At 39.2% G+C, this 25664-nt stretch overlaps 1 protein-coding gene across 1 annotated transcript; it reads right to left on the reverse strand.

The window, feature by feature from the left end:
• Positions 1 to 395: 395 nt before the first annotated feature.
• pgm5 (phosphoglucomutase 5) lies at positions 396 to 24770 on the reverse strand. Its single transcript, XM_026928170.3, has 11 exons — positions 23914 to 24770; positions 21544 to 21706; positions 20743 to 20889; positions 20499 to 20624; positions 20035 to 20225; positions 18803 to 18957; positions 11419 to 11534; positions 9190 to 9325; positions 8322 to 8505; positions 4405 to 4542; positions 396 to 1769 (listed from the first exon to the last, which is right to left on the reverse strand). Exons 1-11 carry the CDS (start codon positions 24169 to 24171, stop codon positions 1680 to 1682), a joined length of 1704 nt encoding a protein of 567 aa, XP_026783971.3. The 5' UTR covers positions 24172 to 24770; the 3' UTR covers positions 396 to 1679.
• Between the last annotated feature and the right edge of the window lie 894 nt (positions 24771 to 25664).

Here is a 25664-nt window from a genome sequence, read left to right on the forward strand (position 1 = left end):
ATTTGAGTTTCTTTTAAATCACTAAACATATACTGTCAAGTCATGATCTTCACTTGAAAGTACTCTATAACCTCAACACATACTTTGAAGCTACCTAGGATAACATCACTAATATTTATAAATGATTTCAAGATCCAGGAGCAAAAAGCAATAAAAGTAAAAGTATTCACCACCTTCCCTTCCCTCCCACCAGAGTGTCCTAACCTGTCCATAACCTGAACAGATGAAACATCTTTTTGAACTCAAAAAGGACAATAAACACATAGTTCCCCATCTATTCATTCTGTTTTTGTCGTTGACTTTTTTTTTTTTTTTTTTTTGAGAAACCCATGTTGTCAGGTCGCTAATCAGTCCAGAGAGGGGTAGATGAAATAAAAAAAAATATATGCACGATATTCCAATACACACAAAAGACAGTTTATTTCAGTAAATACAAAATTAAATACAATAGCATTAGCATTGCTTTACCTTGCTATGTTTTTTTCCTATTATTTTTAAACTTATAACTGTTGAACTAGTTCAAAAGTTACAGTTCTTTGGAGTTTTCCATCATTTGGAGCACTGATCAAAAATTCACATTCACAAAGTGGTATAGTGGCAGCCTTCCAAAAGAAAACAAAAACCAGTGATAGCAGGTCACAAGCCCAGTGATAGAAGGCCACAAGCTATAATGAAAAATTCACAAAAACATGCTTCCCAAGGCAATGCTTTGCATTTTGGACCTTCATTTTAGATTTTGCAAGGTTTCATATTACATTCCTAAAATATGCGCCTAAAATTGATGGAGTGATTAAGTGTAATTGCTCCCTCATACATATGACTCATTGAACTGAATACAGTTTTGACCCATAAAGGAAAGAAACCAATCCATTCTTTAGGTTGCAGTTCTACTCATGATTATTTAATGCCTCATTCACACTACAAATTACACCACTCATAAAAAATGTTCACGCTACACTACACACCATAATGTCTGTGATATTCATACAAACCGGCACTTCGAAATTAAAGCTTCATTCTGTCTTTTTTTGGAACAACAAAGTGGTATTCCTCTTTCATTTGCTATAAAGCTCTGGCTACATGTTGAGTTTAAATTCATAGACAGACCTCCAGCTTTAAGGACACCACAAGCATGTTTTGTAGCTACCACAGCAGTAAATGTCTGGATGGAACAGTGCTACATGTTTAAATTCATGTATAACAAGACTGACCATAAAAATGGTCAGTTTCCTCAGTTGAACTCTGGAACAAACCAGAAGAACCAAAACATTGCACTGGTTTATACATGAAGAATAAAACTGTGGCAGAAATGCAGTGTGAAAGGGACATTTTAATGATTCACATGTGTAAAGGGGCATCATAATAAGGAATAGCTACTCTTTCTCTTTGCATTTGAGACAGTGACAGGTGGACAGAGAAAGAGAGAGAGCGAGAGAGAGAGAGAGAGAGAGAGAGAGAGAGAGAGAGAGAGAAACTTTGTTTAGTCTGTGAAACAGCAGCAAAAAACATACATGGTGTAAATAGTGAGACTTTGTGCAGACTAACAACAGGCAGTCATGGCTTCAGAAGGGGAAAAGTGATAGCAAGGCTGTGAAAGACCGTGAGGAAGACATGGAGAGCGGATCCTAGAAGAAGGCCGTCTCATGGTTTGGCCCCTGTCATGCATCTCGGTGTTCCAATCAGGTGATCACGGTGGGGCCTCTGCGTCCTGTTCGCTCATGGATGCTTGAGATCTTCAGAGCAATGGCGATCAGAGGGCCCAGGACAACCTGAAACACACAAAACACGAGTGAACATAAACATGAACTTACTGTCACTGAGGTCTATTCTGATGCGAATAGGGCACAAACTGAAGGGATGAAAATCATTTAAATCAAAGATCCTTTGCTTTTAAAAAGACACAAAACTAGCAAGTTTCATTTTCTAATAGTAAATTCTAACAAAATTTAATAAAGCAGACCAAAATAGTGTTGTGGCGTGTAAGCTCTCTGATATAGGTGTTTTTTTTTATCATTACTTCTGGTCAGTGACTGACTGCTCATGATGTTAGATGGGACAGTTAAACTCTAATATTTAATAACCCAACAATAAATCTAAAAGGGTTGAGCAATGTATCATATCACAAAGTCTAATTAGATGATGTGGAGCAAATCACACACACACACACACACACACACACACACACACACACACACTTAAAGGCATATAGGTGAATGCATTTGTGGTTTCTAATTTTTTTAAGAATTTCAAGTCCTTTACTATTATTGAAACTGAATACTTGTATTCTTACTTAATTACATTTCAGAAAAAGAAACATACTTTTTTACTCCTTACATTTTTATTTAGACCTTCAAAATACTCACTACAAATTACAATGGTCTCTTTTTCTCTCATCCAGCCAACGACTGATCATGGGCTGTGATCTTCTCATGCTACACAGTGTAATTAGGGCTATGGCTATCTGTAGGTTTCTGAATATGGATAAGCCACAAGACTGAGTGTGGAACTTGAGGAGGAGTGTCCCTGGCCCTACCTGGAGTAAGAAAAGACTCATATAAAATGAGGTATCTTCTTTGCCTCTCTAGATGTTGAACATGTTGAGGTACATTTCCCTAACTCTCACTAATGCTATTTAAGATAGCCTTTTCTCTGCTAATGCCAGGTCAATTCCAGTAGCTAAAGTAATTGGCTAAGAAGCAAGTCATATTTCAGCTGAAGGTAAATACTGCAAAAAAATTTTTTTATAAATATTTACATTTAAAAACATTTACTTTTTACTTTTTATTACCTGAGTACATTTAAAATGAGCAAATTGTAAACTTTTACTTGCATATGTTTTTTTGGCTGGAAGTACAAGTACAATTATAACACATAATCTTTACTTTCACTTGAGTATAATTTCACAGTATTATGCTCTGACATTACATTACATTAATGCCCCTGCCATTACATAATTTGTAAAGTATCAGATTTGACACTTCAAATTGGCACACAAAAACACACTTTTTTATGTTAAGTTAGCCCATTTTCTCTGCTAATGCCAGGTTAGACTAGCATCGATTCCAGTAGCGAACATAATTGGCTAGGTAGCTATTCAAACAGATAAGTCATAAATGTTACTTTACACATGAAACATGACATTAATTTAATTTCATAAGTTAAAAACATTTACATTTTAATACTTGGGGACATTTAAATGTTGCAACTTTTTTTTTTTTTTACTTTCACCTGAGTGCATTTTTGGCTAGAAATTTCCACTTTTAATTGAGTAAATCATCATCTATACTTTCACTTATGTGTAATTTCTCAGAACTTTGTCCACATCTGGGCAAAGACATGATCAGTTCAGAATGGACTGCGGCCAGTGACTTGCTGTAGATCATCAAAACAGCGGCTGGCAGTCTGCCAGGAAAACCAGATTCAGTATTATCTTTTTATCACTGTCGCTCACGCAGGTATCATCAGTTTAACAGGGATAAAGGTAGTTAACATGCACCCGACTGCGCCAATAACATAATATGGTTCCATGTGTTTGGCTGCCCTTTGATTGCTTAGTCATGTAGGAATAATATTGCCAGATTGCGGTATAGCATACCAAACAAGGGGAAAATGCTAAATGGATTTTATTTATTCACGGATAAGATGAAATCTTGGATCATAGAGGTAGTGTGGAAAAGAGCATCCTAATATAGGATTTTTTTTCTTTCTAAGATAGTATATAGTAGACATACAGTATATTTAGAAATTAGTATAGTATAGTAGATATATAGTACATTTTCTAAGATATAGTATATAGTAGATACACATACTATAAGTTCCTATGTTCCAAATAATATCATAAGTCAAACGTCATGTATGCAAATATTTTAATAGGCATGTAATAAAGCTTACTAATGGCTCATCAGCTCTTTGAAATATATCAGATAGATGTCTTTCACACACTATCAAACCATGAGATTTATGATGCTCTGTTAGTGATAAAGAGAGATCTGATAAAGATCGATCAGTGCTGCTGATAAAAGGTGTCTCTGGAACCAGTGCACTACCATGGCAACCACAGTAAATATCTACATTTACTTCTGCAAAATGAACACTATTCAGCTGTTAGGATGTTCCATTTGTTGCCATCAAATTCAGCAAATGCCAGAAACGTACAAATGTACTAAAATGTGCAGTTGTATATTTTATCTAAGGAGACAAGTGGACGAAATCCACCCCATGGCTCTCAAAGCATAACAGAGCCACCAGGTTTTCCTTTAATTTGTCCCAGATCTGTATGTTTATACTTAAGTAGTTTTTCTTTTTAGGTCTGTATATTTGCATAATTTCACATTCCTTATTTTTTATATGCTTGTGTTTGTGTGTCTGTGTGTGTATTTGTGTGTTTATAGGAGAGGTATTTACCTGCGTCTCCCTGCTATGTCTCTCTGGGTCTCTCTCATAGCTCTCAGCATAGATGCGTATGGTGGCTCCCACACCTGCCCCGGAGCCGCTGAGCCGAAATACAATGCGGGACGAGTCTGTGAAAATGATCCTCAGTCCCTGGAGGTCGGAAAGCAAACATATCAGCCATCAATAACAATGATATTTGAAATATATATTCTTGATATGTAATCAGTAAAGACAAGGTACTGGTTTGAACGCTGGATGGGGCATCAAGAAATGTTACATAAGAATACATTTTATTTATATAATACTTTTTAATTCCCCCATTTTTAATATTCACACATGCTGATATTTTTTGTAGCTGTATTTAGTCATCTGTGTGTACATTCGCTTCATCCCTTATGCGTATCTAGAATGTTTAGCCACATCTAGAGCACCTTGCTAAATTTATTCTCAAATGACTACATTTTTGTAGCCTATGTACTTAACATAACACATTAAACAATGTACAGTATATGAAATGAAAGCTAAATAAAGCTAAAGACAAAAACACAACAGCAAAAAAAAAAAAAAAGACAAACGAAATTAAATCAACTTTTCACTAGTCCAAGCAAGTACACTGTGTTTTGTCCTCATATACCCTGTGATCATTGCACAAGACTTCCCACTATACACCAGCAATGATGCTTCTTACACAAGCTGACAACTGGAAGGATAACAGAGTGGAAAACAAGGAGACAGAGAGAGAGAGAGAGTCAGAGTCTGTGCTGTCTGCTGTCTATGAAGAGTTGAACATGTTCTCCCCATGTCCATGTGGGTTTTATCCACCTTCTCTGGTTTCCTCCCACTGTCCAGAAACATGCAGGTAAGCAGACTGGCTATGCTAGCTTGCCCTTAGGTGTGAATGTGTGTGCATGGTGCCCTGCTACACCCTGCTGGCGTTCCATATCCAGGTTTCCTGTTGTGCACCCAGTGTTAAGGGGATTGGCTCTGGATCCACAGCAACCATGACCAGGATAAAGCGGTTACTGAAGATGAATAAAAGAGTGAATGAATATCTTACTCTTCCATTTCTTTTTAAAAATGCTAAGAATGTCATGTTACCTCAAGTAAAGAATCTCAGTGCTCAGGACCAAATGATTGCTGTTTAATGATTTGAGTGATATTTGCATATTTAATAATCTTTAAATTTAAGGTAGGGCTCTATATAATAGTTTTGTTAAACTAATTGATATGAATCTTGTCATTGATATTAATCATGCTACAATATGGCAGGCTACACACGGCTTTCTAACCATTTTTAATATGTCTGCTTTAATTTTCATGTTTTTAATGTTGAAAATGTTTTAATGTTTTTTTTCTGAATAAACATATTGTCTGTATTTGAAATATACATAAATATACAATTTAGGTTTATGACATCTTGGTGTCATAGGCATCAAAATTAATCAGTACACCTGAGTTTAATCTAAGTAGTTCTTTGAACAAGTGATTAATAAAAATGCTTCCTATCCTCCTGTCCAAAGACAGTGTGCACTTGGGTTGCTTGGGTATTCTCCACTAGATGTCACTAAAAGCTGAAAGAAAGTTATATGGAGACTTAATAATAATAAGCATGTTCTTGTGAGTACTTAAGTTAATAATTATTGAATTTTTTTTGAGTCAGAAGAGAGATTAAAAGCCAGAGTATCATATGTGGGTTCAGAAACATAGTGAAGAATGGATCAGCAAAGCCTACTCTTTCCATTCCAAATCATCACAGTCTCATCAGCCGTCTCCTGACACTGTGTGTACGTGTGTGTGCGTGTGTGGCACATTCTAACAGCTGAGTGTCGCTATGCCGGCCCCCACTAACACGGCAGGACTGGGACAGCTGACACAATCTGGAAGAGAGAGGAATGTCTGTTGGAATAATATGAGCCAGGGTGCTGAGACACCGCCTGCATATTTGGGCTAGACGACTCCACAGGCTGTGTGTGTGTGTGTGTGTTTCCACAATGTCGTCCAGAATGAAATGCATCACTATAGAAAAATATCCCTCTTACAAAAGGCACTATAAGGGATGTAGTGGGGTCAGGGGTCAGGGGTCAGAAGGTGAGCACCTGGTAAATTTAAAGTGCAGCTGAAGTGTCACAGTTACTGAATTGTATGTGGTGACACAGAGAGGTAATGAGGGAGTGAACTAGTGAACTAGTGTGACTGTGTGGGAGAGAGAGCTGTCAGTTGTGACACATAAGGGTGGGGTTGGGGGTTTCCATGCATTCCGGGATAGAACGGAAGGAGTCAGCTGGGTGCGCTCAAACACGGGGTGGAACGGGGTGAAACTGTGTTTGTTTGTGTGTGCCCCTCACTTTAAAGCACTTTTTTTTTAAAAAAAAGATCAGCTTATAGTTGTTCTAAAATGGAAGGTTTATAAATTTGTGGAAAATCAACTCTCATTATGTGGGTTAAATGATGAAATAGAAAATAGAGGTTACATTATATGTTCATGTATACATTATGCCTGGTTTTCACATTTGTTTAGACAGCAGTTTCATATCCTTATTATCTAATTTACTTAATCCAAACTGAAATTAGTTGCTGCCAAAACATGTTCAAAACATATAGGAAGGCAGGATGTTCAAATACAGGATGTGACTGAAGGTTGTGATCAAAACAAGAATAAATGTGGATAAAAAAATATATACACGCCCCCCTTTCTCGGCCTTGACAAGGACAAGGCCTCCACAATAACACACACACACACACACACACACACACATGCACGCATGCGTTTAGAACAAAAATATTTATCCACTTTTTAAAGATAGATAGAATTGCTGTGTATATCTAAGTTACTTAAATTACACATGATAGGTTGCTTGAGTTGTTGAGCTGTCTGTCCCAAAGTTCAACCCATGTTTTGTTTGTATAAAGGTGAATAAAATGTACTGATCTGGCTATTTTGACTTAAAGGACACTCAGCACAGTTCACACAGTGACTCACTCAAGAAGTGGGAGAACTATCTGAAAACTAAGATGCTTTAGGAACCCTGCCTTCTTTCCCTTCAAATAACTCTAAAAAATCCACAGAACCTTATAACTGTTAATCAAATGCCAAGTTGATGTATCCAATTTGATTTACTTACAAACACTCTAAAGCATGTTCTATAATAAATAGAAAAAAAAACTTAATTTCAACCTGTGTTTTTTAAACTGATTAATATTAATAAATATGATTCATGCTCTGCACCCTCTTTTATCATTTTCAACTCAGTTAAGTTCGGTTAAAATAATAAAGATAACTCTGAACCTGCGATTCATCATCCAAATATAATTTATTACAACTCACTAAAACTGAGCTCTGGTAGGCCAAAAACCACATACAATCCAACAGCCTTTCTCTACTGGGTGGTCTGAAACGTTTACACCCCACTCACACCTGCTCCCACTGATCACACTCTTGACTAAACCCGCCTGCTCCAGTTAGTTTTTGTTTGTACCCACCTGCAATATTTTCTAATGACCTTAGCTTGCTCCATTTCTGAAAAATAAGTTTAAACCACAAGACTCCTGACCAAGATAAAGCCTAAGGAAAATTAATAGTCTAATGGAAATGAATGAGAAAAGCTCTATTTACACCAAACACAGTTAACACCTAATATGCTCCCATGTTAATGAATGTGGTCTATGTTTTTCACGCAAACTTCACATCTGATTGGCCACTCCCGCCTGCATAAGAATACATACCCATGTTAACATGACATTTTTGTTGGGTCCAGTGAGATCCCAGTCCTGCATGCACACCTCTTGTACTTACAAATTGTGAATATCAGTAATGTTCAGCAAACACCGGACAGCTCTTTATCCAACCGATTTGGCATTTATACAAGTAAATAAAAAATTTGCCTGAATAAGGACATTTCAATTAGTAAAAACTAAGAGCTGACGCTAACCTGGTTTCGTGATACACTGCCATCCACAGGGTCAATGTACTCAAAGTTGTCGGTTTTCTCCACACTGTAGACATTGTTTCCCACAGCAAACTTCTGACTGGTGAAGGCTTTATCAGTGATCATGGCCTCCAGATCTCTCATGAGGTAAAACGCAGCTCTGGGATCTACACCCTCGTAATCAAACCTAACATGAACACAACAGTGTCACAAAACATGGCACTACCACTTATGCTATATAAAGGTCATCTTGTAAAACCAGATTGTTTAAACATGCTTAAAATACCTTAAAAACCTCTGCAGACCCCAAATCATCAATGATATACCCTAATTTAGAAAATCTGATTTTATCAGAGTAGGCAGAGAGAGAAACTGGCTGTGGTATGTAAACTGGGCACTAGCTGTTGCCTCAATGGTTTTGTGGGAAATTTGTATGGGAATATTGAGAAGAAGGAATAGGCAGTGCTATCTGAAGAGTCTTGGCTCTGTGACCTATCTCTCATGGGGAGAGTAAGTTAAATAATAACCAGTCAATGCCAGAACAGAGCATGCAGTGAGAAAGGAAGTTTCTGTTAAAGTTCCAAGTAGAAACCTTGAGTTGTTCTGGAGCCAAGGCAGAGTCAAAGAAAAAATCTGAATTTATTCGAATGAGTGATATCTGGCCTGACTTGTTTTAAATGTACTTTTTACTTCCAAATACAATGCTAGTCTGCTGCTTTCAGACTGGATGTGGTGGGAACCATTTAAACTGTAAATGGATTGTGTTACCTGAAAATATGAAAAGGAAAAAACAGTCCACATACATAAAGTACGTGTACCATGTACACAAATATAGTCACATCTTAATTATCTGATGGGACTCGAACCTTACCTGCAGTAGTAGTTGCGGCCTAGTTTAGCCCAGTGGTCCCTCACTATTTCTTCCACCCCCTGCTTCCGCACGGCCATAATGGACAACCACACCAGCACTGACCACAGACCGTCCTTCTCCCGGATGTGGTCCGAACCTGTGACCATAAAGGTGCACAGTGGTAGAGTTACTATTCAGCTATTTCCTGCAGTATCACTAATTTAAAATATGTGTGGCAGCCTAGGAAAACCCATTGGACAACTGCTGTGACTGAATTCTGTCAAACAGCCAACAAAAAAAAAAAAAAAAAAAAAAAATTTTTGGCCAGAATAGGCTTTTTCTGTTGAAAACCATAAATAGATTACACCAAAATGACATGGAAATGTTTTTATTTACTTTTAAATCTTGCCTGTGATTCATACACAGATCATGTTGGGTAAGGAGCTAGTTTAACAAATGCAATAGTAAAAAACAGTCTGCCTAAAGATGTCTAAATCCTTGCTAGCTAAATGTGATTTCCTCACACAGTGAAAACAGGCTTTGGATAGCTATGTGCCCCAGAGAAATGGACATAAGCCTAATCAATTCAATTTCTAATCAGATACCCAGCTGTTAAAAAGTCCATGAAGCTCCTTTAGCCTCAGAATGAAAGCAGAACTACTTTCATTTCACTATGTGAAGGATGGCAGACACATTTATTGTTTATTGGTTACCCCCACCACTTATCGACACTCACTGGAGATTTTACCAGGTAAAACCTACAGCTGTATACATGCAGTTACTGACTGTAGCTCATCTGTTGCCAGAACAATTTGTAGTTTAATCAAAAGGGACCTAAATAGGAGCACCACTAGTGCTGACCAGATCAGTTTTAGATGATGGAGCATTCTTTGTGTTGTGCTGTTACGAGTTTGTCAGGTGGAGCAGGGTTGCTTGCTTTTAAAACCCACACCTACCTTTTTAATCCAGTGTACAGTTAGAGACTATAGCTCATTTGTGTTACTTTTCCTCTAGCTCTTCATCAGTGTCAGTTTCTGACCACAGCACTGCTGCTCTCTGGATAGTTTTGGTTGGTGGACTGTTTCTCAACTCTGTGCTGAGAATTGTCCACCACCCAAATAATAGCTGTCAGCTCCTACAGTGGTGCTTTTCCACAGATAAAAGGTATAAGGGGGCTGATATATTGTGCATAGCAACAGCTACAGTTAATAACTGTACACGTACAAAGTGACATATGGTAGGTGTACACAATAAAGTGGCCAATGTGTTTTCTTAATGCTTACATAATTCACCAGACATCAGTAACAGGGCTATGACTGATGACATTAAACTTCCAAACTTTCTAAACAGAAATAATGGTTAGGCCCCAAGAACTGATTGAGCGTGTGTTATTTCCCTTGGTGTAATGCCCATATATGGGTCTAGGAGAGCACAATCTCCAGCCGTCTCTAAACAATGACTCCCATCTCCTTCTCTTCCGTGCTCTCTCTTTCCTTCTCTCTACCTCCTCACTCTCTCTATCTTTCTCATGACTCATCAGCAAAGGACCTTTTCTGAGACTAGAAGTGTTTGCCAGCAGAGAGCACTCTTTCTCTCTGAGGTTAAATGATTCACTGCCCTGTCTTCCTTTTATAGCAGAAGAATGGAGGAGGATCACACTGTGGCTGAAGTCTAACACATATTATAAATGTAACAGCGAGGCCTGTCTGAGGTGCTGCTGCTCATGATCACCGGGTCTATGACGCTGTAACAGTCAATGTTTGGACAAGACCGAAGTCACAGCTACTGGTGGGCTTTGTAGACACCATGGAAGGCCTTCAGCAGACATTTAGCAGGCGATGTGGTGTGCGATGTCTGTCTCCAGAGATGTACCACTCAATGAACAGTGAAACTTTAGCAGTATCTAGGGACCCAGCTAGCAGAGGACGTTATTATAATGTTCAGTGACTATTCGACATGTAGACTGTAATGTTCCAGAATTAACATCTGAAAGAATCTGCTGTAATAATGGTTTGCTTCACAAGGTTATTAGAACATTGCTCACACAGGGTTCGCAGTTAGATAAACACTATCGTCATGGCAATGCTAGTGTTACTGTAACTAAAATGGTGTTGTACTATGAATATTTGTAAAGATTATGTTCTCAGAAAACTTGACAGATTCAGTGTTCTTGGAACACAAAGTTCCTAGAACCGTAATATTCAGAATGTTCTGCTAACTTAAAACTGTCAGCTAGGAAAAAGCATTCACCTGTTCCAAAGCTTTCCTCTCCACAGAAAGAGCACCTGCCCGAGTCCATCAGGTTCCCGAAAAACCTCCAGCCTGCGGGGGTTTCGTACATAGCCACCTTCATTGCCTTGGCCACCCTGTAAACAAACAGCAAACATGAACATCACCAAGCACAAACCAGCCTGTCTTTTAGGAATGTGTTGTAATATTTGCTATTGTCTGAGGTGATGACAGGGTGGCATGGTGGTGCATTCGGTAGAGTTTCAGTATCACAGCTCCAGGGACCTCAGTTTAACCTGAACTTCACATGTTCTGGTGGTATCCCCCCTTTCGCCCAGTGTTCCTGGTATAGGCTCTGGATATTAAATATGAATGAATGAGATGATAACTGTATTGGTACCTAACTTCACTCATGGCTTGAGCCAATAAGGAAGTGTGTAATTGTCTTACAATATTAACCCACTGATTCTGAGATATGTGAGATGGCAAGAGATGGCAAGAAGCCATGGAGAAGCCATCTATGACTAAGCCATCAGTATTTTTGAAAAAGTCCTGTGCTTATACAGACATTTATACATTTATGCTCACAACCACAAAATGCATTGAACAATGAACAAGAAAAGAACCTGTGTTAGACATTCAAAATTTATAACATAAAGAAAAGGAGAAGACATTGATGACGAGGAGCATGAGGATAATCATGAGAATAGATATGAAGGAGGCCATCCGATAGGAGAAAGACTTTGAACTACATGTACATTGCCAGCCCTTGTGATTATGCATGTAAGTGAAGGATAAAGATACACCCTCTTTTTCCAGTACAGACCATCTCTGTTTTACATAACCCTCTTGGTCATGTAGCAGATTTTGACCTTTTGAGTTGGGATAATATGAAAATACCGGTTACAGATGTGCTAGTTTAATAAGGCAAATGGAACTGGAACAAAGCAGGCTAACCTTTTACCTAATGTTTTGTTTGAGCCGAGGCCAGTGTTAGATCCATGCCTGAAGGGAATACAGTAAGGAGATGGTGAAAGAGATGAAAGACTAGGAGGCAATGCAGACTATGCAGAAAGGAAAACAACGCTGTCCAATTTTTACTACTGATTGCTTTTCACAAAAAGGGCACAATCAAGCACAATGGTGATACCAATGAATTCTTGGAAAATTATTCTAGCATGAATTGCATCTTCTGAAGTCACAAACACACTTCTGAAGTCATAAACACACTTACTCTTCTGCGTATTAGATAGGTAGGTTGATTGATTCTGAATCATATGACCAGAAAGGTGTACAAAAGACATCACATGCTTTGTAGCCTGTGGACAGAGTGTCTGAGGCTGAGACTACTTTGGACAAAAGCGTCAAACAAATGAATAAACAGACAAGTAGTTAATTGTATCTAAGTTTATTTGGGTCCACCTATTTCTACTTACCCATCTCCTCTACTGTTTGTTGTTCTTGGATACCCGTCTACATAGATAACTATTTTCAGACACGGTAATTTGGCGTTAAGAGTGAGACGGGGGGCAGGAACGGAACAGAGCTGGGCCACAGCTGTTTACTCTAGGGTGGACTTACTAAATAAGAGTAAAGTAGAGTTATTTGCTTGGGGACGGGGGCCTGGAATAGACATCCTGGCATGAGGACACTGGATTTCTGACTCTTCGACTTGTTGATGACTTATTCTCACGTCTCAGGCCAACACAAGCAGCACGTCCAACCATGCTCACTAGGATGCCAGCATATTTTGTGTTTTCAGATTGCAAGAGAGTGAGTAGATGTGCAAAAGAGCCTGTGAGCCTGTAAGACATATAGAGAAAGACAGCAAGAAAGAATATTCTCAGTAGTTTTTTTTGTTGTTGCCTAAAAAACAATGTTGTGTGTTTCTAAGACCACACCATTTGGAATAAGACATGACTTTGTGGAGTTTAGTGCTCACAGCAGTTGGCTCTGACCTTCTTCTGGCAACAGAGTTTGATCCGCGGCCCACAACAGCTTCGGCTGAACTGACAGACAGGCAGATAAGCTCTGTAACAGTGCTGTGCGATCATTCTGAAGGAAATGTCCTCCTCCTTCTCCAGTGCCCTAAGATGGCTGTCATTTGTGTTTGTGAAAGGTTTGTTAGATCAAAATGCTCCCAAGTGCAATGAAACATCTTAAAAATGAGGATGCGATTTCCAGCATGGCCTTCCCCACTAATCCCTGCTGAATGTGCTGCTACGGATAAATGAGTAAACACACAAATAAACACAGATGCGGGAGAGTGCAACCACGGCCCTGCAAAAGGTTGCCTGGAGGCGAAAAATCCTAGCAGAATCTTACATCAAACCATTCCAACTTCTTTAGTTTTGTGCAAAACAGAAACTTGTTAGTCACTGAATTTTGCTTCACTGCAACCTTGGCAAAGTGCCCATGTGTTCATTTTAACATTGTGGCACATTGCCTCTATAATTTCTATACTTTTTCTGTGAATATGATGCATCTGCATTGTTATGCTTCATGTTTGTAACTATATGTTGCACATGCATATTATGGTGCATACACAGGATGCCCAATAAAACTCAACTGAAAGAAAAGTGAACTTATCACTGACTGGTGACGCAGTTTCAGCCTTTCGCCCCTCCGGAATGGAGAGCAAACAGGCAGATGTTTCCTCTCTCCATAGTCACCTTTCATAACACACACACACTCACACATACACACATATGTGTACACGCCAAGTATAACTTACCAAATGCTGGGCCTTAATCCCATATAATGTGTGGACACAAGCACACTTAGACACATAGTCAAGCACATACATGCATATCTTCTTATACAGACACACACACTTATCACTGGTGCTGAAGCACTGCTTAAACAAAACTGCTAAGTGGGTGAGCATTTAAACACCCAGATACACTTGCGACTGTTCAGTGCCTAAAAAGGCTTCCAGCAGCAGAGAGCCCATAATCCAACACAACATGAATCTCCACAGACAAACTCACCTAGTGTTTCCTCAATACAAGCTCAGCTCCAGCTCAGAAACCAAGAATTAATCCTTGGAGATGGCTTTGTGAATACAAATTAAATCTTGGAAAAATTACCCTTCACCGGAAATTTGTTTTAATCTCAAATGAATCTTAGTTTGTGTCTACATACATACATATATATATATATATATATATGTATATATATATATATATATACATATGTGTGTATATATATATATATATACGCATGACTCCGTGCTATATACTGTACATATTTTAATGATCATGAAACTGATGCTCAAAGATTTCTTCACTGCAAAGTGCTGCTATGCAAAACATAGAGTTAGTATGATATCCACAATTATCACTGACAGCTCTGTGGAATCAAGGTATATATTGTGGTCATAAGGAATTATTAAAAAGAGACAAGAATTTGAATTCTTAATATTTATTTTATTGTAATTTTACTGTAATTTTATTGTAATTTTATTGTAAATGTTTTGAATTTCAATCTAAAAAGCATATGTTACATTTAAAAAATCCAGGGGAGAATATAAATTTTGTAAGGCCAAGCATTAAGGCAAAATGGTGACTTTTCAATCAAGTCAAATTTCAGATTTTCAGATGTTTCATTTCAGATGTACCGTAATCGTTATCGAAATACTACACATAACAAACGTTGTGTGTGTGTGTGTGTATTTTAGATAGAAGTTTTTTATATTAATCTCTCTTTATTGAATTATATAATGCTATAAAGCCTATTTCCTAAAACATAATATTACGTAGTCTCTGTGTAAACATTTCTTTAAATAACAGACTGATTCATGCTGAAACCCTAACTATCTCCTGGGATTTTGTTATTTACTGATGTTATGTTTAGTTTTCTTGAAATGACTTGTTTCACCATGAGCCAAGTCATTTCTCAACCTTTGAAGGATGGACATCCACATAATTTCACACACTGCTTCATCGGTTTTAAAGCCAGGCTTTGACATCGGATATATTTTTGTAGTAAATACTGTATATTTTATATATTTTTGCAGTAAACGTATATTTTTAATATACAATCTCATTTGCATATTCTAAAAGAAAATTATTATATTGTATTGTTTTCTACATGTAAAGTTTCAGACATGAGTAAAGGAAAGGTACATGGCCATAAATGAATATTTTAACATTTATAAAATACTTAAAAATGGGGAGCAGGATGGTGCACTAGGTAGCGTTGCCACCTCACAGCTTCAGCATCCCCACTTCAATCTTGAGCTCGGGATACTGTCTGTGTGGAGTTTCATGTGTTCTCCCTGTGTCCGACACAGTTTCCTCCAGGTTCTGCGTGCACGTTGTGAGTGTATTCCTGCCTCACATGCAGTGTTCCCAGGATAGGCTCTAGATCACTCCAGTTTTGCTTGTGAATTTGAAAACAAGTACAAAGAAATGTAGAAAAATTCTGGCTTTTACATGTAATAAGATTTCTAAATAATCGCAAGACCCAAAGCTTTGGTGGTGCCAGTATTAATAATACCATTGAGCAGACACTGTTTTTTCCACCACCCAGCAGGTTACCTCAGTTTTAAGTGCCTTCCTCAAGGGCACAGCAGAAATGTGGTACATTTAGCCTGGGATTAGAAACAGGAACTGTCTCATACCACACACACTCCAGTTCCTGTTGGGGAGCTCTGACCCACTGAGGCTCCATTAATGATTGGAATAAACTGCTGGATTAACTTCACACTGAGAGCTAAGGCTGATGTGAAGAAGCCTGACTCCTGATGGAAAATTTGACGTCAGCTTGGAAACCAAATACCTTTTGCGCACAATGAAAAAATATCCCCTAATGAATCTAGCAGCCATTTGCCCTCTGTCATCTTCAGTAAAGAAAAGCACAAGGGGTTGTGCAGCTATTATTATACATAAGATACCACAGCTTGAGGATCGCTTCACTTTCTATTCCTGATAGCTTTCTACATCTGTTATTCCCAAAATTAATAGAGAATCAAGATCATTTTCAGAGTGGCATCTTTAGTTGTGCTTTAGGCTATGTTGCAGCTTAATGCATGTGCAGGACCTCGGCTGTGTTTAAATTCCTCCTGTCAGTCATCTTATAAAAACACCCCCAAACACCTGCATTTTTACTGCTCTGAAATGCAAACATGTACAAAATTAGCAAGGGCAGTGATAACAGATACTATTGTTGTGGGGAAAAATATGCTTCAAAAAGTGTGATGATGCCAAAAAAAATAAAACAAGGGAGCTGATTTTCCAAGACCTGTTGGCCAAATGAGCTATAGTTCTCCTGGACAGTCAGAACTGCTTTATCCTGGTCAGAGTTGCAGTGGGATTCTCAGCCTATCCCGGGAATATTGGGCACCCTGGACAGATGATAGTCAGTTGCAGGGCACTGTGCACACACACTCACACCTAGGGGCTATTTGGAGTCACCAATCCACCTGCCACTGCTTTTGGGAGGATGGAGGAAACCAGAAAACTCATGTGGACACAGGACTCCGAACAGACAGTAACCCGAGCTCAGGACCCAACCAGAGACCCTGGAGCTGTGAGGTGGCAATGCTACTCGCTGCACCCCTGTGCCACCCTTCACAGCCAAAACAATCATAACAAATCGGTATGTTTTTGGTCTGTCAGTGTGTTCACAGCTTTCCCATAACTATTCAATTAGAAAGAGACAGGCACTCTACAATCCAAATTTCTAAACTTGCTCTTTTCATTCCAAACCATTATTAAATCAACAAATCAATAAGTTATTTGGCGTGTCAGTATTTCACAAGTTTATAGCTAAATTTGTCATAACTGGCCAAGTACAATAAGATGATGGAAAGTTAGCTAGCAAACTCTGAGCAAACATGCTGGCCATCGTAGATTCTAGGAGGCAGGGCTTTTGTGTACATGGACATGGACAGGAGGTTGGGGCAAGAAGTAAACAAACCACTCCAATGCTTTGTGGTGTACCTGATGCACCAAAGGCACCTTTAAAAAGTATACGTCATACTTTCTCATCGACTGGTTGCCAGAAATGGAGTGAGAAGATGCTGAGAAAATTTTGAAAAGTTTGGGCACATGTATGCAACACTGAAATAACACAATGAGCCAAATGATGAGTCATTAGGAATAAGTGAGATGTGTTCCATGCTAGGAAGTTCTCCACTACATGACAAGAAAGAGCAACTTGGAAAAGGATATCTTCCTGTTGTAAATAAAGCTGTCACATTCCTCTATTATAGACACTTTCCTGTCAGATCTAAGAACTTGCCAAATGCTTGTTTTCTGGCCTGACATCCAGTTTTTAACAAACTACAGTCAATAATATGATTATATGCTTACAATCACATCATTTCCTTTATAATAGGGTTGGGTAACATTACGGTAACATTACATAAGCCAGAGTTTAGAGTGATGGAGCTCAGAGTTATTTTTAGGCTGGTGAGCGATGTGTGGAGAAGTGTAAGGATGAGCTAATTCTGTTCAATCCTCACTCCCAACCCCTCACCCATAATTTCAGTTTCTATCACTCCAACTACTTCTTTTGCCCTCGGACCGATCCTATCATTCTCAGAATAAGTCTGCTCACTGAGGTCAGGGGTGGTTTCTTAGAAACCGTCCACTATGAAAAAAGTCCTAAGGGATGGTTTCCTCCCTAATCTCTCAACACATCAGCTATTTCTGTAAGTGTGACAGATCAGAGTGCCTCTTTAATTACTGGCCTCTGGCACTACGTGAACCAGCTCCTTGATCCACCCCAGTGGGTAGATCTACACTTTTACTTCACTTGGCTGATTAAAAACTTTAATCAGATAAATGAAAAACAATGTAAAATGTAATTCTGATTAACAGTGTCAGATTCCATGATCATGCACTTGTACTACTGTACTGTCAAAGTACTACTTAAAAACACATTTATATACCCATAAAGATTTCATAGACAATACAATAAGTGAAAATATACAATATAGAGTGACTATTATGATTCCTTTTCCAGTTTTTTTCTACCAACCACTAGGAACTTTGCGCTGTAACACTCAGTGACCAGGGTTAATAGTTTTCAACCAGCACTTTTTTCACCTGGGTGTGTTGAAAACAGGATGCTCAGAGGAGCTCAAACTTAATGTAACTGAACAGCTGTTCTTTCTAGGGAGGTGTGAGAGTAATCACATTTGTACATCTACTTACTCGCAATCATGAATTATAGCCAGTTGTGCTTGGCAAACGTTCATACTCTTGACATACGGCTTGCGAGGAAACAATCTATCACATCTCTCATCAGTAACATTACAGGCTCTTGGCTGATGTTGTGGTTAACCTCAGTGTTGTTCAGGTTGTTTTCATTCATGTTAGAAGAGATTCAAGTTGACGGTTTAGTGCTTAGTAAATTATGTAATGTGTGTTAATGACGATGTGAGTGTTTCTCTCACCTGTCCAGAGCTGTGCTGGTGGGCATGCTGCGAGCGAAGCCACGGATGCCCACCTGCCTGAAGTAGGGAATGCAGGACAAATTGGCAGCCATCACTGCCACTGAGTCTGAAGGGTTTACAAAGAAACCATTCTGACCAATGATCATACAGCGATCCTGCACACATATAAAGAAACAACTAATTATTTTTTATCCTGCTGTTGGAAGTACGAAAACATCAATTAATTTTTTTTTAAGAAGATCACTCATTCTCCAGTTCACTGAAAAAAATTGCATACCCTTACAAAAAAAATGAAGAATGTAAGAAAAGTTATTTTAACAAAAAGACACTTTGTGCGTTCGAGTTCACAGTTGTTCCTTGAATGTCACAAGCACCAAAAATGGTCTAATAATGTATGTTAAGATATTAACAATCAATAATGTTCATTTTGCCCAAATATTTTGGATAGCTGTCTTGTTGCCATTCAAGTTATCCTTGTTTTACCTAAAAATTCTGGGGGATACAAACTTTTCCTGTATTCAGAGGTCATGACAGAAAATACTGTTAGGAGACAAGAAAGAAAAGTATAATTCATGTGACTTAGACGGTCATATGATCAAACTGTGTCTACTGATTTTCTTATCTCCATTAGCCATATATTTAAAATTCAACAAAAAAAAATTCCACCATAAAAAGACTTTCCACCATAAAAAAGCAGTCATTTCATTTAAAAGGCTGGAAATCGCAAAAAGGATGGTAATGATCAAGCATTAATTTAGTTTTATTGGTCCTGGCTTGTGCTGTTAGTGATAAAAGAATAGTGATAAAAGAAAAACACGCAAAAGTGCCTTATAAATATGTTGTTCAATAAGTATGAAAATCTTTTTTTCCCCTGATTTTCTCCCTAATTTAGTCACGGCCAATTCCCATCCATCAGGCAGCTCTCCCCTATCACACTACAGCTACCAACCCGGGAAGGTGAAGGCTATCAAATGCTTCCTCAGAGGCATGTGAGGCCAGCCGACCACTTGTTTTCAAACTACTGCTCATGCAATGTCAGAGGGTGGCGTAACACCCTGGGAGGAAAGTGCTATCCATCCATTTCTGCATGCATGAGCTTATGGATGCCCATGATTCACTAGTTTTCGCTGTGATTGATAGGGGAGAGAGAGTATGAACACTTTTCTGTTGTGCCACTCAGAGTCCCATGGAAGTCGAATTGTTGAAATCATGAAGGTCTGAACAATTCTCACCCCATCTGCATCAAATGCCGCACCAAAACCAAACTCTCCGCCCTTCATGGACTCCATCAAGGATACAGCAAATGAAGGGTTGGGATTGGGGTGCTGACCCCCAAAGTCCTCCAGAGGAACACAGTTAACTGCAGAGTTTGCAGGAGCACCAAGTTCATCACACAAGATTCTCCTGACATAAGGTCCCATCACTGAAACACACACCAGTGGGATTCATGTCAGTTTTCAAGCATTATGGTGTTCACTTTGGATATTGCAATGAATCTTACAGGTATAGTCTCACAGAATCTCATAAATAAATATGCTCTTAGGGTTCAAGGGCTCTTTAAAGGTTCATTGAATACATAAACACTCTGCTTTAGGGTTCTACATAAAATTTTTAAAGATTCCTCCAGAGAGACACCCGAAGAAGGGGTTCACATTCATAAATGCTTCTAGGAAAAAAGTTGACAGAAAGTTTCTACCTCCGTTCATTGCATCTATTCGGATCTTCAGCTGCTCTGGACCAGTCAGTAGACTCTTAATAGCACCGAAATCAAAGATCCCACGTAGCATATTCAAGTAGATTTCAACAGAATCCACTATCTCAACTGCAAAAAAAAAAGATTATACTTGCTTTACACTTCACTTTCAATACATGACAAAGATGAAATATTCTTATATCTTTAAGTATGTCTGAATACAAGTGGAGTAAATCTGAAAGCAAACCTCGAAAAGGCTTGAACTTGTTCTCTAGATCGAAGTCCTGGCGTCCCAGGCGTGACAGGTCGATGCGTAGGTCGGGGCAGATGGCGAACTCTTCTAGGGTGCGGCTCACCTGGTAGATCCGCTCCATAACTGTGTCTGGAGAAGGGCCTGCAAAAAAAAAAAAATAAAATGTTGCCATAAAAAGGTCACATATAGATGTACATATTTCAGCTGACTGTAAAAAAAATTATACTACCATAAATAGCACAATAAAATCTTTCATTTAAAATGCAAGGAAACTTGCATCCTGAAGTCAGTCTATCTATCTATCTATCTATCTATTAGCCTGTTGTGGTTGAGAATTGGTTAACTTTTGGTCCAAAATCAGGCCATATAAATCCCTAGTCATGGTCAGCCCTAGTTGATGGAATGTACTTTAATTAAGTGCGCCATAAATAATAGCTTTATGTTTTGCCACTTCCTAAAGAGATTCATGGTCAAGTGTTGAACAGGAAGCATAGCATGCCCATACCTTGGCCTTTATTGTACTCACATCCTCCAGCAATATTTCTTCATGATTGCGTGTTCAAAAGTATTATTATGCTCTGTGTTGTTTTTGGTATGGAGAATTCATCATAAGCTGATATGACAGGCACTTTGATCCGGGAACTGTCACAACTTTGAGGGCAGATATCACATAAGCTGAAACCCATGGTGATGATGGTACTGCTTTTATTTTAAGATCAGCCCCTAAAGTTTGATATTTGGATGTGAAGTACTTTAGGCAAGGAATAATTGACCTCACACATGCTTTCTTCTCACCTCCGTTAGCTACATTGAATTTGACGCCGAAGTCTCCAGCCGGCCCTCCTGGGTTATGACTGGCAGTGAGAATGATCCCACCGATAGCTTTTATCTTCCTGATGATGCAGGAGACAGCCGGTGTGGACAGGATGCCATTGTGCCCAATCACCAAGCGCCCTATCTGTGAAACAAACGTCATGGGTTGTTACGGCTGTAGCTGGAAACCAGTAACGTAATTATTATATTTATAATAAGATTGGACCAAGCAATGTATCAATATATCTAGCATATATTTGGGTTTCATATTTTGGTGGGTGTGTCCTTCAAGATCCTTTCTAGTCTGGTCATTCTCATGTTTGTAATATATCTCTAGATAGCTGAGAGACCGTGGAATGGAGTGGTTGGCTTTAAGGAGGCTACAGCTGTGAGGAACAAGCTCTTGGCCTGGCATGCAGAGGTTATCATAGCAGACATAACTGGCTCTGAGGTAGGCTTTAAAACCTGTAACCTTCATTGGCGCCAGGCACAGCTACTGTTGCATTCCAGAGTGACCACCACATCCCTCCTAAAACGCACAGCCACTCAGGGTCTGGCATTAAACTGACACGAGGAAAGCATTTTACATAGAACAGAGTGACGATGCTTGTGGCTGTAACCAGAGAGATCTGACCTCAGGTCAGCTGCTTCGACACATTCTCCAAGAACCTATTTTAGTCAAAGGTCTGTTCATTGATCATTTCTAGGTATGAATCATTCAACAGGACTGCTTATTACCCCATTTCCATATGCAGCAAGCTGGACGTCACGGCTATTCACTGACCTGTTAAGCTTTACACGATCAGACACTTTCTATTTATAGTGAAGAATATACCCAGGCGTTTTTAATGATGACAAAGCACACTGTCACTCTAACATGTCTGCTATTGATGTTATGCTAAGCTAACCTGTCATTCATTAGGCTAAATGCTTAGCTTGATGTTTTCGACTTACTGCCTGGGCTGGCTAGATTGAGACATTGGGAGTGTGAACTGTATTCCACCAAACCCTCTAAGAAGTGTATCCATATAAGGTGGTAGTTTTGTATACACACACTACTGAGGAAATCACAGCCTGAATGCAACATTCCATAAAGACTTACTGAGTTTATACATGTGTGAGGGAGACCGTTAGTGAGATACAGAGAAAGATTCCAAAGTGTGAGTGTGGTTGGGTATCACACACGAGTGCTAAACATACTATGCATAGATATTTGTGATTGACAAGAGATATTATACTGTACTTGCACTGGTATGATCAAGCTAAATAGGACAAAATCATCATGGCCAGCCATGTTAAAGGGTAAAAGTGGCCTGGCTCTGGTCCATCTCACTTTGGGTTTCCCCCATGCCCCTGCTGTGAGCTGGAAGTTCTCCAGCGGGAAGCAGAGCGTGGGCAGGAAGGGGCTGGAGGAGGGACGGCACAGCAGATAAGCACATCATGATGCTCTTAGCTGGACCAGCAGAAAAAAAACATGTACTCTGTCCAAACTGTTTCCTATGATGGGATTATTGTTAATGATGGCAGGTCTGCTGCCAGATGGAAGATTAAGATTTTGTGAGCTGTTATTTTCACAAATGGCCTAAAAATACCAAATATAGGCAAGCGAAAAAACCCTTCGCTGCTCTTTATCAAACTCCTTTTACATGGCCATGAATAAATGTATGCACATCTCAGTGTAGGTCCCAGTGTACAGTGATCATATGATACCTAAAAAAATTCTGCTGAAAATAAACAGATCCTGGTACAGAAAAGAATGAGGAAAGTATGAAGTCATGCTGTCAGTACTTTCATTAGCATCAGTTCAGCAGATACACATTAATATCGCATATTAATGGTTGCTAAGTAGATCTGCACGCAAAGAAAAAAAAAGCCTTAAGATTAAGGTTAACCAGCCAAAGAACCTTTAAGGAACCCTTAAATAAGAAGCTGTTGTTTCTTATGACATGTAATGAGAAATGTTATTGCTTTTACATGCCATGTGAATCCAGAGTAAACATCTACTGGTAAATAAAAAAAGAACAAATGATTTACAGCCCAAAGAGACTTGTCATATTTACACTGTGGATAAGCAAATCAGTGTTTTTGAAGAGTAGTAATAAGATAAGAGCAACAAATTGCTCAGACTGGATCAGTTAATGTAACAAGGGAATAGTTCCTAGCCTAAATACTCCAAAATTCTGTAGGGGTTGCCAAAACTTTAAGACAGACATTAGACAGGGATTGCATTACTGTGACTGGTTAAGAGATGAGAGTTGCCCAAAGAACAGCCTCAAGACCACCAGGAAGGTTTTAACTACTCTGGGTTCATAGTCACATTATGTTTATAATCCTCTGTGGAACCTGTCTTACCCCATTGGCAGCAGACATCTGTACAATAACCTCGATTGCTGCTCGGCTGAAGTATCTCCCATCGCTGCCCACCACCATGGTACATCCTTGACGGTCCCTCAGGTCGATGGAGGACAGGACACTCTGAATATAATTCTGCAGATAGTTCTTTCTGCTCTCAAACACAGTGGTCTTCTTGCGCAAACCATTAGTCCCGGGTCTCTGGTCGTCAAATGGAGTTGTTTGAATGGTTAGGACCGGTATAGGGTTGGTTTCCATGATGTTCAGAAGGTTTCAGGAGTCCGCTCCTGTCCCTGATGAGAGCTGTGCGTAAATGAAGGCTGGAGCTCCTCAGCACCTCTAAAACTCCTGCGCGCTTTCAGAGTTCAGTTGCCTCCAGTGACAGCTGACTGGGAAACGTTCCTTACTTTTTTTTTTTCTTTCACCAAAATACTACAATAAAAGTCTACAGTAGCAACATAACAATATCTTAAACCTCAGATTAAGTGAATATTATGGAAAGTCCAACAAAACCTGGAGTTAATCTGGAAGCCCTATAGTGTGCCGAAAGAGAAATCAAAGAGAGCTACAAAACTCATTCAGTCGGGGTCGACCCAAGACAGAAATAGAAATATCTCTTGCACTCTGTATGTGTGTGTGCGTGCGTGCGGGCGCGCGCGCGCGTCGAGAAATAACGCAGGAGCGCAAGTTTGAAACCGGACGCCGCTGCTGCCCGCTGCGCTCTGCGGGATCATCAGGCTGGAGATCCGCGGACACCTGGTGCCCTCAGAAAGACATGATTCAAGAAGCAACTGGGGGAAAAAATGAACCCCAGGTGAACTAGGAGACGGTATCATTCATTTTTCTTCTTCTATCCCTTATTTGATTTTTTAGCATGATCCAAAAATCTATATGCTGTACCATCAAATCTCATAAACATGTCTAATAGTCTGTACATCCCTACTGTTATCTGTCTGTAAACAGACATTAGACATGCGTGGAAAAAAGGGAACGATCACTAGGCTTTCAGGTTCAAACCATAAGGCAGATATTCCTTTATTCTACACCAAAGCAATAAATCACAATGTCCTATACTGCCTTAACCCACATTCCGCGCGTGCTCACTGTATTCCACGTGCTCACGCGCCCTCTTGTGGACAATCCAATAAATAAGTTGCAGAGGAAACACAACACGCATGCAGAGACCAGCTTTCATATTTCTGTCCTAATCCTCTGTTCTTACTTAGACTGTTTTCATTCCTCTTCAGGAAGTGCTTTATCCTGGTCAGGGACACGGTGAATCCGGAGTCTATCCCAGGAATACTGAGGCAGGAACACATCCTGGATCAGACTCCAATCCAAAGCTGGACATTTTCATTGTAACTTTCAGAAAATAAAGAAATGTACAAGCTACGATGGCTATGCAAGTACCAAAATGTCATTTCAGGAAATTATTAATCTAATGGAAAAGTGGAAAATTTCAATATCCACTGTATATCTGGGAGCTGAACAGATATAATTTATGTCATATAACATTAATGCTTATATATTGCACTGGGATTTGAACAGCCAGCCTGGACATAACACTCTCAATAGCAGCAGGTCTGCAGAAGATGAGAGCACACGATGCAACGAAATTCAGCAGTTTCCTAATCACTAAAAGCACTGATTTATTTACTTGTGTGTTTGTGTGTATGCAATTAGCAGACTTTAGATATATAGGTTTAGTGAAACGTAAAAACCTGTCATACACTCACTCCAAGCCACAGTGT

The sequence above is a fragment of the Pangasianodon hypophthalmus genome, chromosome 8 (genome assembly GCF_027358585.1).
Source record: "Pangasianodon hypophthalmus isolate fPanHyp1 chromosome 8, fPanHyp1.pri, whole genome shotgun sequence".
NCBI lineage: Eukaryota > Metazoa > Chordata > Actinopteri > Siluriformes > Pangasiidae > Pangasianodon > Pangasianodon hypophthalmus.

Coding starts and splice junctions, on each gene's coding strand:
- pgm5 (XM_026928170.3), bottom strand. CDS start 24,171: ATGGAAACCAACCCTATACCGGTCCTAACCATTCAAACAACTCCATTT. Junction 20,625..20,742: donor CAAGTTCAAGCCTTTTCGAG/GTTTGCTTTCAG, acceptor TTTTTTTTGCAG/TTGAGATAGTGGATTCTGTT. Junction 18,958..20,034: donor CGGCATTTGATGCAGATGGG/GTGAGAATTGTT, acceptor ATATGTGTGCAG/GATCGCTGTATGATCATTGG.